This window comes from Lathyrus oleraceus, chromosome 1, assembly GCF_024323335.1.
Source record: "Lathyrus oleraceus cultivar Zhongwan6 chromosome 1, CAAS_Psat_ZW6_1.0, whole genome shotgun sequence".
NCBI classification, from domain to species: Eukaryota; Viridiplantae; Streptophyta; class Magnoliopsida; order Fabales; family Fabaceae; genus Lathyrus; species Lathyrus oleraceus.
The window spans coordinates 197,351,603-197,364,241 of NC_066579.1; the positions used below are offsets into that span (position 1 = coordinate 197,351,603).

Consider the following 12,639-nt stretch of genomic DNA (forward strand, 5'->3'; position numbering starts at 1 on the left):
TTGAAGATCTTGTTCTCCCATTTCCAAAAAGTCCAAGATCATGAATTTCTCATGTGTGGTTGAAGAGATATGGATCAAACATGGCAAAGTGAATTTGAACTTCAAACATGCATAACTTTTTAACCATAAGGCCAAATGGAGTGGATCTTTTTGCAACATTTCTCTATTGATCTCTACTATCCAAATCATGCATCATAAGCCATGCATTTCCATCACAAAAATATTTGGTTTTTCATTTGAATTTTGGAGGGAAATTCCAAATTTGAAAATTAAGCATTGTTTTCACATTTTACCATTTGCACTTGGCTCAAAATAGAATTTCAAATGATTTACAAGCCAATTTCGTGCACTGTTCCATTGGTAGTCTCATGCATGAGGTGCATTGGCCAATTTTCATTTACACTCTCTTTTCACTAATCCATTGGCAATTGGTTAAGCATGATTAACAAACATCATTAAGAGCTCATATATATAGCTAAGCATAACAGAAAACTGCATCAACATCATCACAATTTCCAGATCTGAAAATTTTCTTCACATTGTTCTCTCAACTTTTCATCAAAATTTTGCAAAAACATTGCATGTTCCTTGATTGATTCATCACATAGAAGTACTGTGGAGCATTATTGAAGCAGGATCCAAGGAATTTCGTGCAGATTTGAAGCTGTTGAAGTTTGCATTCATCCATGGCAGTTGGCAATTCTGGCAAGATCAAGCACGATTAACCTTCAAACCTTCAACCATTCATCCATACAAGAGCTTAGGAAGATCTGTTTATGCTTTTCAAGACCTAGATCCACTGGTTCCACTTCTGCATCTTCTTGAAGGTTAGAAATCGATCTCCTCTATTCATGAAAATGTTATGTGCTTATGGTAGATCTTTGAACACTGAGCATGCTGAGCTTTAGATCATTAATTTTCATGAAGAATTGAACAAGATATGTTAGATTTAAGTTCGATGCATGAAAATGTATGGCTTCGAAGCTTTGAATATATGTTGAATTATGATAAACCAAGCTTGGATTTGTGATGTGTGATGGAAGATGAACACAATGATATGATCGTTTTTAATTTCTGGCACTTTTGTTCTTGAGAGCGTATGAACATGATGAATGTTGATGAAGCTGTTAGGGTTTTATTTCCAGAATCCTATTTGATCCATCCCAGCGCTTGTTTGCATGTTTGTTTATGTTTCTGGACATGTACTGGTCCAAGTGTCATGTGCGTGGCAAATTGATTGGTCCTCGCTGCTTGCCAGTGCCATATCAGTTAAGTGAAACGGCGCGTTTCACTAACTGGCGCTTCAATTCAAATATTACTTCCCTTCGATCCTGGCTGAGGACAAAATCCAAATTGCATTTTCATTTTTATTTCCTTTTCTTCATCCATTCATGTACATGCTCATTCATGTTTTTTTAATTTTTCTTCCACTTCAAAAATTCATAACTCAATGAATAATCATCCAAATAATGTGTGGATTTTTTCATTGTTCTCCTTGTTGTGTCTAGTATTTTTTGGTTACATTTCCAGAAATTGTGCACGGATGGAAATTAATTTGTCTTAGGGATTGTGCACATGTATGCTTTTTGAACCTTGCTTGCCATATGCTTTGTGAAATGATGAGTTTTAATCCAATGCTTTTGAAATTTGGTATGCTTAAACTAGACATCTTTCTGGACATTTTGGTGTTGAGTTTGCATTTTTATCATTTGTGGTTGCTGAGTTATGATCCTTTGAATGTAGGTGTGACAATGTGTGTCACACCTTTGCTTGTCCAACTTGTTGAATTTCTTTGCCATGCAAAATGAAGTCCAAATGATGTGATTTTTTGTATGATGCTTCTTATGCATGTTGTGACTGATCATGAATTTTCTTGGAAGTTTTGGATTCATTTCTGATTTGTTTGATATTTTTCTTTCTGGATTGCCATTTGTGAGCTTTTGAATAGTCTTGAACTTCAATGATTTGTGAAATGATGGTTGTTTATCCTACGAATGTGAGATTTTTCACATTGTTTCTAGACACATTGAAGTTTATTGTGGCTTTGGTTTGAGGTCTTTATCATTTGTCCATTCTGTTTTAGGCTTGTGCTAAGTTGATGCAGCATTTGGTGCCTCATTTGAGCTTATTTTGGTTGCCTTGACTTGATGAATTTGATTACCATGCTTAAACTTGTCCAAATGCCTTGATTTTTGGTGTGTTGGTCATGTTGTGTGTTCTGTTTAGCCATGATTTTTGTTGAGTTTAATTGAATCATTTTGGAATTAATGTGCATTTGTTCATTCTGTTGCCTCAATGTGGTTTCAACTTGCATGCCTTGCCATGATTGGTTTGTGAAATGAATTTGGTTGATGCTATTGACATGAGACCTTTTGGATGATGTTCTTAATTGATTAAGGTTGCTTCATGTGAAATTTCATGTTCTGTTTTGGATTATTTCTCCATCTTTGACCCTAGGCCTTGCCCTAGTGGTTTGTTGCTTATGTTTGAGTTTTGTTTTCAGGTTAAGAAGCACATGGCCATGATTGGATTGATTCACATGCTTGAGTTGACTAATTGGTTAATGTTGACTAATCTTGATTTGTTTTGTAGGTGGTTTTTAGCTCATTTGAGTTGAGCTTGTGCTTTGCACCTTGTTGTATTGTTTGTTTGACTATGTCTGTTGACTGTTGACCATTGGTTGTCTGTTTGACTTTTTGACTTGTGTACTGATTGAGTTGGATTGTTTTCAGGTACATTAGTTGCTTAAGTTCATTTTGAACTTGCTTTTGCTTTTCTTGGTTGCTTAAGCATTGAGGTATAATCTCTCTGACTTCATGTAGTCTGGAAGACCTGTCCTGTTACTTGGGCATGCACCTGTCTGAAGCCCTCCTTAAGAGGCAATGCTTGTGTTTGTTTATCTTTGTGCCAAGCAGGAAAAGACCTTTATGAGGCAATTGGCAGATAAAAGAGATGTGCAATCCATCTTCTGCTATTCAGTGTGTCATCCCTTTGCTCACATTACATGTTGATGCATTGTGGATATTAACCCAAGATCTTTGTTGTATCAGTCAGAGGTGGAGAAGAGTTCCAACTTTCTGAACTCCCACTTTCATTTGTCTGAAGCTCTCCCAGGCCAGGGATAAGAGCTGTGAAGTCTTATCTTTACTTCCCATTTCATCTGCTTCACCCTAACTCTCAATGTTAGGGTTAAGAGCTAACATCACCCGATTCCAGTTGGCTTGTGTTTCACAGCCTAACCTTGTGTGAGCCCACTTTGTTTGTGTATAGTGTGTGCTATTTTTGTGATTGATTGCTTTGCCAGTGCTGTTTAGGATAGCTTGCTCCCTGTGCAAGTTAGATAGCAACCTTAACTTAGGGATCGTATGCATGACAACTTCTAGGCTCGAGTCGTAGTCTCCCTAGTAGTTTGTGTCTCCCTTTGTATCTGGTTAGGCTAGTCCTTTTTCCCTGCGTAGGGGAACTACGTCGCCCTGATCCTCATACCAATGAGGTACGTAGGCAGGAGATGAGCTGATCTCTCCGGGCGCCCTTTTGTTTTGTTTGTGTGAGTTGTTTCTCCTTTTCTGGTTGGAGTCCGATGTAAGTCCAGCGATTGGCAGTTGGTTTCCTGTGTGTGTTTGTTGGTTCGGAGTCTGATGTAAGTCCAGCGATTGGCATTCGGTTTCCATGTTTGCCTGTTTGTGTGGAGTCTGACGTAAGTCCAGCGATTGGCAATCGGTTTCCTGTGTGGTTTTGTTTGGCGAGCGTTAGCCGAGCTACGAGTGCTCTGATTCTTCTCCAGTCAGAGAAGATACGTATGCATAGGATGCGACATCCTAGCGAGCACGTTTCCCCCTGTCCCGAACTATGTCGACTCTGATGTCTGTGCCTGATAGGCTACGTAGGCCCAGGATGCGATACCCTGCCGAGTTAGTTTCTTTTGTCATTTTTGTGTCTCTTTTCAGCCTTGTGTGATGTTTGAGCAGTTTTTAGCAACCTTATCCTTCCTTTTGTGCGTGGATCCCGTCGAGTACGACGGATGCGTAGGGGTGCTAATACCTTCCCTTCGCATAACCGACTCCCGATCCCATCTCTCTTTGGTCGCGAGACCATGTCTTTTCCAGGTTTACTTCGAGCGTTTCCTTTCCCTCCTTTGGGATAAATAACGCACGGTGGCGGCTCTGTTGTTTTGTTTTCCCGCCGGTTTTTCGCGTAATGCGACACCTTATTCTAGAGAACCCCCTCTTATAGAAATAAAATTGGGGCCGATTCTTCCTCCAATTTTCCCTTTCTTTTTCTTTATGGGATCTCTTGACCTCTCTTAAAGCTTTCTTATTAAATACAACACTGCATCAAGGACACAACATCACCTCTGAATCTTCAGCATTGCAACTCTAGAGAAATTCCACAAGTTCTTCACCATCCTTTAGGTACACAACTCCAATTTGAGTTTCACTTTCCTCAAACGCAGCCATGTCAAAATATTCAGTTATTTCGGCCATGTTAATCATCACAGGCTCCACGTAGCTAGCATCTCCGACTTGTAAAGGGTCAGAGTCAATCTTCATTGGAGTATTTCCTTTAGCAATCTTCAACCTGCCTTCATTCAGTACATTCTGAACAAGATTCCTAAAAAGAAAACATTGTGAGGTTTTATGCCCTAGAAAATTATGATATTTACAAAACCCTCGTTTCTTTCTTTACTCTAATGGTGGTAATTTTGTTCTTGAGGGCACAAGTACTTCACCATTTGTAACCAAAAAATCGAAAATTTCATTGCATTCGGTTACATTGAAGGTATAAGTTTTCTTAGGGAATTTGTCATTTTTCTCAAGCTCGGAGGGGCTCTTCCTATTTGCAGGTGTAAGCAACTTGGACACGTATGGGGGACCTGGATTTAATTCAGCCACGTCAACCTCAGACTCTTTGACATGACTATATTCGACCCGTTATTCACTTTGGACTTCTCAGCCTTCAGTCTCTCGACCTGTCGAACTCTATCTGTCAACTGGGTCATATCTCTCAAATACTGTATATCTAGCTTCTTCCTAATGGAGTAATATAATCCCCTAGTGGCCATGTCAACAAGCTCCTGTTCAGGAACTTAAGTGAATCACTTTGTTTTTAATAAATGAAATAGATTGAAGTAGTCGTCGTTTGATTCAGCAAACTTTCGCTTCATGCTCCACAATTCTTTCAGACTAATCTTGGATTACCCCATGTAAAACTACTCATGGAACAACCTCTTTAATCGAGTCCAATCATTGATTTAATGAGCAGAAAAGGTTGTAAACCATGTGAAAGCATTATTTGTGAGATAACTAGGGAAATATGTCATTCTCAAGTTCTCATTATTAGCTATGTCTCCCGCTTCAATCAAGTATTGAGCGGTGTCCCCGACGATAAACTCGTTAGTGTCGCTGTCGCAGCCTGAAAAATACAAGGGTGCGAAAAAACAACCGGCGAAAGAAAATGACAGAAGAGTCGCCACCGTGCGTTATTTATCCCAAAGGAGGGAAAGGAAACGCTCGAAGTAAACCTGAAGAGAAGGAAAGGAAAAGACAAGGTCTCGCAACCAAATCTTGGGTTCGGGAGTCGATTATGCGAAGGGAAGGTATTAGCACCCCTACGCATCCATAGTACTCTATGGGATCCACTCTTGTTGTTCTTGTCTAAAGGGTGTGTGTTCATCTAATGTACTATTTACTAAAAGAAAGGGTCAAAGAAAATGACTCGCACGGATGTCGCATCCACTGCATACGTATCTCATCTAGAATGAGAATCAGAGTCTTCGTAGCTCAGCTACCTATGGGTTAAAGAGGAGTGTGCTCGCTAAGACGTCGCGTCTTATGCCTACGTATCTCATCGGGAATGAGAATCAGAGCAAAACTTAGTTCAGCTAACTACGGGAACAAAGGTCTCGATTGCAACTAGGGCAAGAGAAAGGGAAAGGTCTCGATCGCAACGAGGGCGAGAGAAAGGATCGCAACAAGGGCGAAAGCAAACAAGGATTAGTTGTTAGTCGTTAGTCAAACTCGGCAAGACATCGCATCTTGTGCCTACGTATCTCATCTGATCATGAGAATTAGAGTTGCCGTAGTTCGGCTACATAGGGCTTGCCATTTGAACATGGACTTATAAAGGAGGACACCAGTTGTGTCAAAGGAGAGTGGGCAGTGTGTTCACGTCCTAGCAGCAGGTGTCGCAGCTCGCTGAATCGAGTCTTAGGCGGTTACCTCTTTGCAATAGAACGGACTGACATGCCACAAGATCGGAGACGCACGAAAGGTCTAAAAGAAATGGGGAAGTTCTGCCCTAGAGTTGTCATGCAATATGTACTTAAGTGTCAGGATTTACAAATCTATATTCGGAAAAGCGTCATTTATCTCTACTCGACAATCGTGGCCGAAACATCATTTTGTATCTCTTAAGACAATATTTTTCATTTTTAAAGGTTTTTGATTGATTGCACGGCGGCGAGGAAAAGAGTTTGATTGGTTGGATGTGCTTTGAGTGATGGCGAGAACCAGGATTGGCGAGATATACATCTCGAATCCTAGCCTCAGGAGTGCATGGTATACACCATGTTCCATTTCCATCTTTATTTGCAAAAGTGTTTAATAGAGAATTAAGTGTTTTGAATTTGATTGAGAAAGGGTTTGGAGAAACCGCATTGACAATTTTAGGCGATGGCGAGAGTTAAGATTGGCGAGGCATACGTCTCGAATCTTAACCTCAGGAGTGCATGGTATACACCATGTTCCATTTCCACCTTTATTGAAAAAGTGTTAAATAAGAATTAGGTATTTTGAGTTTTTGTTGTGTAAATGACTTGACCTAGATCAAGTATTGATGGACGTTTGAGAAAGATATGAATGAGTGTTTGAGAAAACAAAGTGGGTAAATTGGATGATGGCGAGAGCTAGGATTGGCGAGATATACATCTCGAATCCTAGTCTCAGGAGTGCGTGTTATACACCACGTTCCACTTCCATCTTTATTGAAAAAGTCTTGACTTATGAATTAATATTTTTGAGTTTTTATTAGAGAAAATGGCTTGACGTTGAATCAAGCATTTGATGAAAGTTTGAAAGAAAAGGAATAGAATAGGAGGGCGAAATGAATTGATTTGTTTATTGAGAAAATACTCGACGTTGGATCGAGTCATATTTTTGTATTTTTTCATAAATGGTGGATTTTACTCTTTGGTTAGTGTCTAAAACGAATAGAGAAATAAAACAATACAACATTATATACACATTGGGGAAGTGGGGTACATTTTGTCAAATGGGGATTGTCAAAAATCATGAAATAATTTAATCGGGCCCAAACAACAAAATGATACGAAATATGAGTGTAAGTGCAAGAGAACCGGCTCATTGTAAGAAAGCCCAAGAGTAAGCTATGTGAGGTTGATGACGATGCTTAAAAAGCAATCGACTTACAAGGGTGTGGAAAAATGGGCTCGATATTAAATCGAGAAAAATATGATTTTTATAGTTTAAAAATGGTTTTGAATGAATGATGAAATTAAAAGACAACAAATCTATGTTATGATAATGAAACTATGAAAATAATAAAGCATAAACATAACAAAAAAAATGTTAAAAGAAATAAAATACTAAAAGGAAATAAAATGCTAAAAGAAAAATAAAATACTAAAAAAAAATGCTACACATGAGTATTGAACCCGTATGATACTACCCTTCTCCACCAGACCACTCATGGTTATTTATTATTTTGATGTTACTTTAAATATATAAACTAAGATAGATTAAACATTAGAATAAAAACTAAAATAAAAAAAGTCTGTTGGACTACCAGTAGTTAAACCCAGCCGCTTGGCTGTTGGGTTTTTCAATGAGGGATAAGTTGAAAACATAAAAACAATTATTAACTAATAACCTAGGAATTTTAAACAACATCTTTAATGCTTTCAAAATTTATTCTGTTTAAAAATAAATTAAAGAAAAGAAGAAGAAAAAAAAAAGAAAAAAAGGATAGTAACAGAAGCCTCACAAACTCGCTTCTCTCTCACACTCTCAATGATTGCCTTCCCCAATCTCACGAACCCCTCTCTTGTCGTATTCGCTCTCAATCCCTCTTCTCTCGTCTCCTTCACGCAATCTCTCAAGTCCTCAAACTCCCATCTCCCTCACGAAATCGCTCAAGCATCATCTCTCAAACCTCTCTCTCGCGTACCCTTCGCTTACCCATCACTCAACAACGTTAAGCAACAAAAGCGTAAATCCACGGTTTCACAGAGACATCAAGCGGGAATCTCACCTTTGGCTACGACAATGTATCAGGTGAGCTTGAATCTATCTCCTCTCTTTCAATACTGGCTTTTTCTTTGATTTTTGGGATTTAGGGTTTGTCTTTGGGATTTTTTTGCCTCCAAGTTTTTCGTCGTTAATTCCTCATTCTCTCCACTGATTCGTTTTCTATTTATTCTTTTCAAATTAGGGTTTCAATTGGTGTCTTTGGTATTCCCAGAAGAGTAACTCTGCAAAGCACTTTGGATGTTCAGAAATTGGATTGACCTCTTTGATGCTAGGTTCGAAAATGGTAATCTGAACCTTCGTACCTTCTTGCTCTGTTTTGACTTCATGCCAATTTGGGGTATTTCTTGAATTTTTACTGCTTTGGCTAATTACTTTGTGTTTTTTTCCTTTTTACCGCAGTGAAGATTCTCTTGTAACCTTGAGGTTGTGGATGCTGTATACCAAAACGAAATTGCTCCAACCCTGCTATTGATTTTTCAACTGATGCAACTTTTCTTCTGTGTTCATGGCCACTCAAATTTGACGCCAAATCATGAGATGTATCAGATTTAGTTTTTGGAACTTTTGATTTAAATCCAACCTCATCAGAAGTGTTACTAGACTTTTTCTTGCTTCTTTTACTTGAACTAGAATTCCTAACTTCAATATTGACAGGACTTTTCGATTCCAAGCGTGATGAGGGGGGCAACACAGTTTCATTTTCATCACTGTCAGTTGAAGCTATGCACGTATCATCAACAGTATTATTACAGACAGGTTTCGTAAATGTGGCATGAGAGTTATCACCAAACGATTTTCTTGCAGCATTGTAAGATTCAACCTGTTTTTTCTTTGATTTCATGAAGACCAAACTGTGTTTCTGCTATCGACGCTCTGCAGGTTTACAACTATGTATGTGGGTGACGATGACTAGCTGCATAAGTCTTGGTTCGAATGCAGCCCGGGTTGCTGGGAATTTCAGGTGACTTGAAGGTTGATGTTAGCATGAGCGGAAACTACGACTTACACTTGGAAAAACGTGGTTGTTTGTAGACTTGATGGTCAAGATGCGGTTTTGTGAATCATGGGTCGAACTGCGATTTGGACATTGCGAACCCACCGTGAGTAAGTGAGTTAATATAAGAAAAGTTACGGAACATCAAAATCTGTTAAGGTTCAATCCTACACCCCAAAGTCTGGTTAATTTATCTATATTCTTCTAACATGTAAGAGAAACTTGATGAATAAGCTTATCCAAAGGATTTTCACATCAAGCAAACAAAGAGATCATGATCCAATGGATGAAATGAATCCTGATTCTGCTGACTTCATGGCGGTGAGTTCAACCATCAATGAAAAACATGTTGATTCTTCCGTGTTTGAACAATTGTCATTGTCAAGGTATAGAACTAAAGGTACACTTTTCACTATCCTCAATACACCTTTTCTGTTTTTTACTTCTATTTTCTCCCACACAGAAAATAAACTTTTTCAAAGAGAAAAGTCTGAGTCAATTCCTTGAATTTGTTTGCTGTAAAACCAAAGTGGCGTAAATGAGTTCATTCCATGCATCAGGGACCCCGGGAAGACACCAATGACTGCAGTCTTGCCGCCTCGTGGAGACTTTCTTTCCATCCACTAAGCTCTTGCTATAGACAGATGGGTGGCCATCCTTGCGGAAATTAGTCAGCCTTGTGACATTTAACAACTTTACTGGAATCTTCATTCTCTGAATCACTTCTTCCACTATCTTCATTTTCAATGGATAGTTATTCAAGATGGACCAATTCAAAACCGGTTCAGTTTCACCGTTGCATGATCCACCTGAGTCCCAGTCTCCACCCCTGAAATGAGCAGAAGAATATCCACGATAGTAGACAGTCTGCGTTTTTGGATTGATATTATTGTCGATCCATTTTCCCCACATCGTGATAGCCTTTCTGTATGCCTCGACTTGATCAAATTTTGGATATAGATAATCGCCTTCTTTATAATAATTTATTCCTCGAGCAGTTTTTCCATGAGCCCACCAGTGCCCGGTATTGAAGACGAGAATGTCAGCCCTCTTCCAACGGTTAGATGTCTTGTCAATTCGATCTATTGATATTGTAGGATTTGAACTCCCTTGTGCATTCAAGCGAACTCCCTCCCTCACAAGGAAATGAGATCTCACAAATGACACTGTACAATTATAGTCCTCAAATTTGAAAATTAAGTAGCCTCTTCCTCTTGTTATTTTATGACCATGTATCTCATACATTCTGCTCTTATTGTGCAGACCTTCACGAAGTATGCACAGAATGGACTCAAATTGGTTTCGGTTCATAGAATCTCCTACCAGCATTAGGTTTTTACCTCTCAGTCTTGCCAAAAAGTCCTTGGCACTAAACCTAGGAAGATCACAACCATAAGGGGATTCTTTTGGACATTCCATTTGCTTGTTTTTTTTTTGTTGGAGTGGTTTTTTTTGTAAAATGATTAGATTATATGTAACTGAAAGTGAGTGAAAATTTGAATGGTTTATGTAATATGTGAAAATGTTTGTAACTTTGGAATTGAGCAGTGGTTTTGAACATGTGAATTGAAATGGTTTAAATTGGTTCCAAATGAATAATAAAAATGGATATGGATTTTGGATATGGATTTAAAAAATAGGGTTGGGTTATTGGATTGGAAAAAATGGATTTAATTGTGGGTTCAAAGAATTTGGATATTTGATTATAAAATGGATATGGATTTTTAGGAATAATTCAAGACTAATCTAAATATCAATTTAAATAATAATAACAAATCAGCATAAACCAAATTAAAATCAAATTAATCTATAATTCGTTAAAACTACTTTGATATCAACTCTAACATTCATTTGGAAATTAAAATCAATTAGAGTTTGAATCATTAGTAAAATAAACAATTAAGATTAAATTGAAATTTGGAATTAAACTTAATTCGAAATTAAAATCAAATTGAAAATTAAAAAAAGTCAAATAATTAAAATCCATTTTATAATAAAAAAACACCATGATCAAGAAGCTAGATAATGACCAATGTCTGTTAAAAAAAATTGGATTTGGGAATGTATGCAAATGAATTTTAGGCCAAGTGCCAAATAAAAATGAAAAAAATTCAGGACCAAAATCGGGGTATGACAGTTGCCCCTATTTAAGCGTCTTCAACTAGAGAATATGAGGCAGGACACTCTTCATATGATCATAGTGGGAGATGGTTAAATACTAAGAAGACCCGGATTTTGATCCTGAATCCCTATGACATGATTAACAATGCCTGTCAGAATCGGCAAAGAAGCAATCTCAAAATAAGAATCCGTCTGGTACGGTGAAAATCGGCCTGAGTACCGAAACAGAAAGTTGACCTGGATACCAAAATGAATGGTAACACAGGAATACCCATGGCCTGAACGCCGCACATTAGTCTGAACACTAAGCACCGGAATATGAGAGTATCAATGCTGGTCTGATCACCGGAAATCTGGTCTGAACACCACTTCGATCTGAAAATCGGAAAACTGGCCTGAATGCCACAAGTACTTCGACTTGATCATCGGAAATTTATTCGATCTGAAAATCGGAAAAAACTGGCCTGAATGCCATAAGTACTTCGACCTGATTGTCGGAAACTTCTTCGATCTGAACATCGGAAACTGGCCTGAATGCCACTTCGGTCTGGATACCGGGAACTGGCCTGAATGCCACAAGTTGCATCAACCTGAATGTCGGGAACTTCTTCGATCTGAATATCGGAAAAACTGGCCTGAATGCCACTTCGGTTTGGATACCGGAAACTGGCCTGAATGCCACAAGTACTTCGACCTGATTGTCGGAAACTTCTTCGATCTGAATATCGGAAAAACTGGTCTGAATGCCACTTCGGTCTGGATACCGGAAACTGGCCTGAATGCCACAAGTACTTCGACCTGAATGTCAGAAACTTCTTCGATCTGAATATCGGAAACTGGCCTGAATGCCACTTCGGTCTGGATACCGGAAACTTCATGCCTGTCAGCGTCGGCAGAAATAGGGAACAATAATAATTGAGGCGGCACATGGGCCGACGACCCATGCTGGGGATAATAAGTCATGAACAAACTTTCAGTCTGAGCACTGGAAACAAACTTCTGGCTAATCACTTGGGATACCGAGAATGTTTTATGCTTACATGCGTATGTTTGAATTTTGCGATGGCGTAATGCTCCATGAAGATGGAAATGCTACGCGATTTGGGAGGATGCAATGCAATATGATTCTACATGCAGGGATGCGAAATGCTGGGGAAAATGCCAAGCTGAAGCAAGGAATCCTGTTGGGGAAATGATCACAATCTTCTGGACCCCGACACTACTGTTGGAGATGCACAGCATAATGAACTATGTGGG

General features: G+C 38.7%; 1 protein-coding gene across 1 annotated transcript; it reads right to left on the reverse strand.

The window, feature by feature from the left end:
• Positions 1–9,643: 9,643 nt before the first annotated feature.
• On the reverse strand, positions 9,644–10,680 carry LOC127099257 (protein trichome birefringence-like 5). The gene has a single exon (XM_051037380.1). The coding sequence runs from the start codon at positions 10,678–10,680 to the stop codon at positions 9,757–9,759; it is 924 nt and encodes a 307-aa protein (XP_050893337.1). The 3' UTR covers positions 9,644–9,756.
• Between the last annotated feature and the right edge of the window lie 1,959 nt (positions 10,681–12,639).

Excerpts from the sequence above, each read along its gene's own strand:
- LOC127099257 (XM_051037380.1), bottom strand. The coding sequence starts at position 10,680 with ATGGAATGTCCAAAAGAATCCCCTTATGGTTGTGATCTTCCTAGGTTT.